At 37.8% G+C, this 3,227-nt stretch overlaps 2 protein-coding genes across 4 annotated transcripts; both read right to left on the bottom strand.

Annotated features, from left to right (window-relative positions):
* Positions 1-148: 148 nt before the first annotated feature.
* Positions 149-2,171, bottom strand: LOC105264919 (zinc metalloproteinase nas-4-like). 3 transcript variants are annotated; one of them, XM_011302126.1, is made up of 5 exons: positions 1,380-2,171; positions 1,127-1,306; positions 677-982; positions 484-617; positions 149-353 (listed from the first exon to the last, which is right to left on the bottom strand). In XM_011302126.1, the coding sequence occupies exons 2-5, from the start codon at positions 1,242-1,244 to the stop codon at positions 246-248; spliced, it is 666 nt and encodes a 221-aa protein (XP_011300428.1). In that variant the 5' UTR covers positions 1,245-1,306; positions 1,380-2,171; the 3' UTR covers positions 149-245. The 3 variants fall into 3 exon arrangements, with proteins under 3 accessions (XP_011300428.1, XP_011300430.1, XP_011300429.1); XM_011302128.1 differs by lacking the exon at positions 1,380-2,171 and having other exon boundaries at positions 1,088-1,157; XM_011302127.1 differs by lacking the exon at positions 1,380-2,171 and having other exon boundaries at positions 1,062-1,153.
* Positions 2,172-2,319: 148 nt separating this feature from the next.
* On the bottom strand, positions 2,320-3,227 carry LOC105264918 (zinc metalloproteinase nas-13; the record flags this gene model as incomplete). The annotated part of the gene is given in 3 exon segments (XM_011302125.1): positions 2,320-2,613; positions 2,704-2,837; positions 3,086-3,227. Coding segments are annotated over 3 exon segments (429 nt in total), but the record flags the coding sequence as incomplete, so codon positions are not given.

Genomic DNA, 3,227 nt, shown 5'->3' with positions numbered 1-3,227 from the left:
TATTATATCGTAAATGAGCTTTCGTAGAGGAAACGATTAATTAGAAAAATCCTCGAATGCAACAGAGGGTCCTTTAAAGAAAATTTTTCATTCCAAGTAAGTGAAAATCATAATTTTTTTGTTGTACCTTAATTAAGGAATTGCATGGAAAGGTTTTTATTGGTTTTTTTTAAACAGATCTCTATAGAATTTATTAATGACTTGTATAAAAGTAGATGCAATATTTTCAGTTGATGAATTGATTTTCACGTAACGTTATGTCTAGTGGAGCACTCGTTCTTATACATGCCCTGTATTTTCAAAACATCCTTGTCACTCAGCTTCTCACGTTGACCAATTTTCACGCCTTCCTCCTGTTAATTAATGAGTTTCAAAATTTTTCAATAGTGCAGTGATGAAACGAGATAAGATACCATTTAAATTCGTTCGTATACTTCGTTATAGATCAATTCTACATTATTCCGGAGCTATCGCAGTACTGACCTTGGGAATAATGGTCGGTTTTCCATTAGCAGAGAATACTTTACGACTATAATGCATGATGCTCTTGTAGTCGTAACCGACGCCGAAATCGGTGACAGTGTCTTCCTCATATTTTTTAAAATTCTTCTGCTTACCTGCAACAAACAAATTGATGCGGTATAATTTAATTCTCTTCTCATTTCGATGGAAATACCTGTCTTTATGTTCTCCCAAACAACTTCAATGTACTCGTCGCGATTGTAAGTACTGTGCTGGTGGTGGAAGCCAATGGCATGCATGATCTCGTGAATTATGGAACCATGCCTGATGCATTTGGGAAGCTGAAGGTTTATCGCTTGACCAGCCCCCTGTCTCCCAACTGACGACCAACATCCAGGCTTGCTTGATTGAAACGAAATGTAGTCCTTGTCAATGGACTTATCATACCAGCGAAATTGCAGACAAGTTCTCTGATGATATTCCTCCATCGCTTGGTATATCCTCGTTACATCCCTCTCACCTGAAATTTCAAATTGATAAAAGACTCGCCGCGGCTCCTTCACAATCCATTCATTCCCATTCTTCATTTATTTATTTACAAAGAAAATGTTGAATTGAGAAGAACCTGAACATCATTTCCCGACATCAAGAACCGATTACGTACTAAAGTGGCCATCCTTTATCACAAAAGGGACGACCCCATTTGGCCATCGTCTGGACATATCGAGAAGTCCTTTAACGTCTTCATGATCGTTCGGGCCCATCATGATATCACCCTCCATCAATCCACTCAACTCCCAAATATTTTCCTCATCCTCTTCCTCCCAGGCATTCACCCTGTCATCTGCAGATTAATCAATTGATCACTCGATAATTATCACTGTTGATTAACGATCTAGATTCAATCAAATTCTCACATATTTCCTCGTCGTTATCTTCCTGGTAACTCCTGATAGAACGAGAATGCGGTGATTTCAATGATTTCTTCTTCGATTCGTGACGCCTGCTGCCTGAAGAATTGAGATAATCGTTGGATTATCTCCGTGTGAATGGGAATACGAGTGAATAGAGAAGTGGTGAGTGCAATCGATAGTTTAAAGGAGAACTATCGATACAGTGAAGTGGCAAAGTGCAGCGATAAATTCGATTAATTGCTTCACGAGGAAACGGAAATAGATGACGAGATTGTGAAGATTTTTGTGTAAAACTCATTGCAAATGAGCAAACGAGTATGTCCAGTGAATCTGGTTGAATTCCTTTGTGTCAAATTTATTCAATTGTAATTATTTTGAGGTAATTTAATTTGCGAAATTAGATGTTTTAGTCATACGTTGCGGCTGTCAGTGCGAGAAGCGCCACTTCACCTAGAGTCAATGACTTCACTCAACTTCACGCTACGAGTGCAGTGTCTTTAGCGAATTGTGTCAGTGACAATACCGTGACGTGATGAATTTTACTAGTGAAATTGTGAAAAAAAGCGAAAGGTTATGAAAGTTTCTCCACCATTTGCCGGGATAATCATATACTCGTCTATCCGGATGTTGTCGTTATCAAGATCAAGAGTGTAATGAGTGCTTATGAAGGTTAGAGGTAAGAATGTGATGGTGAACACTGAAATCCGATGATAATGGCTGATGTTCGTGTTTCCTGCTGTGTGCTGAGATGATTATGCTTCAACTTTGGATTAATCGCAGAGATCGTCGTCCTCAAAGGTAAGAACTACTTCATGAAGATGTAGAGCATGAAATATTTTTTTTTTTGGCGTCATTTTTTCGCGCGTTCGCAGCCTTCCAGGCTTTTACCAGAAAAAAATTGTTTTGATACTTCGTTAGTGGATTAGGAGTTAATTTGGTATGGTGGATTGATAATCGGTTTAATTGCGGTATACTAAATTATATTTTTAGATAATTATTAGTGGGTGTAAATTAATTTTTAGAATACTATAATACAGGTGTTATCTGAATCAGTCAGTCTGTTACGATTAATATGTCAGAAGATTCATGGAAAGATCCAGGTGAGGGCATCTTCGACGAACTCACTGCTCTTTTCACTGTTGTCTCTTGATTTGCATTCGTCTTTGTACATCGCTTGTAATTTTGTAATGTCTTTTTTGCTGAACCCCTTGCGCTGTCCAATGGTCACTCCCTCTTTCTACGAAACAATAGCCAAGAGAAATTATCAATCAATTAAAAATACTCCAATCGTTATCTGCAGAAATAAAAACAATGGAGATAAACTCACGAGTGGAACAATCGTGGGATTTCCATTCGATGTGAATGCTTTCCCACTGTAATGCATTACACTTCCGTAATCGTAACCCACACCGAAATCAGTCACCAATTTGTTGTTGTATTTATCGAAGTTGTGCTCCTTTCCTAAAACATCATATATCTTCAACACCAGTTTATCGTTTTTATTTCGCAAATACGAGGGGTCAACAGTGTTTAATGAATGACTAATACGAACACAAACATAAATTCATCATATCAATTACTCCAACAAATGAACAATCATTTATTATTAATTTATTAGGGACTGAAATCCTTCGTTATCTTTTTACTGAGTTGGAAAATCTCTTCAATTTTTTTTCTCCTCATTTTCGAGAGCATTTGAAAGACTTTACCTTTGGAGATATTATCCCAGACGATTTGCACGTAGTCATCCCTGTCGAAGCTGCTCTGTTGATGATAGAACCCGAGGGCATGGAGAATTTCATGAATAATAGTTCCTCGTTTGAGGCACCCAGGATTCTGGAGGTTTATCAC

The sequence above is a fragment of the Fopius arisanus genome, unplaced genomic scaffold (assembly GCF_000806365.1).
Source record: "Fopius arisanus strain USDA-PBARC FA_bdor unplaced genomic scaffold, ASM80636v1 scaffold00026, whole genome shotgun sequence".
Classification (NCBI taxonomy): domain Eukaryota; kingdom Metazoa; phylum Arthropoda; class Insecta; order Hymenoptera; family Braconidae; genus Fopius; species Fopius arisanus.
The sequence above is the reverse complement of the archived record's forward strand: the minus strand, read 5'-3'. Positions and strand labels throughout refer to the sequence as shown.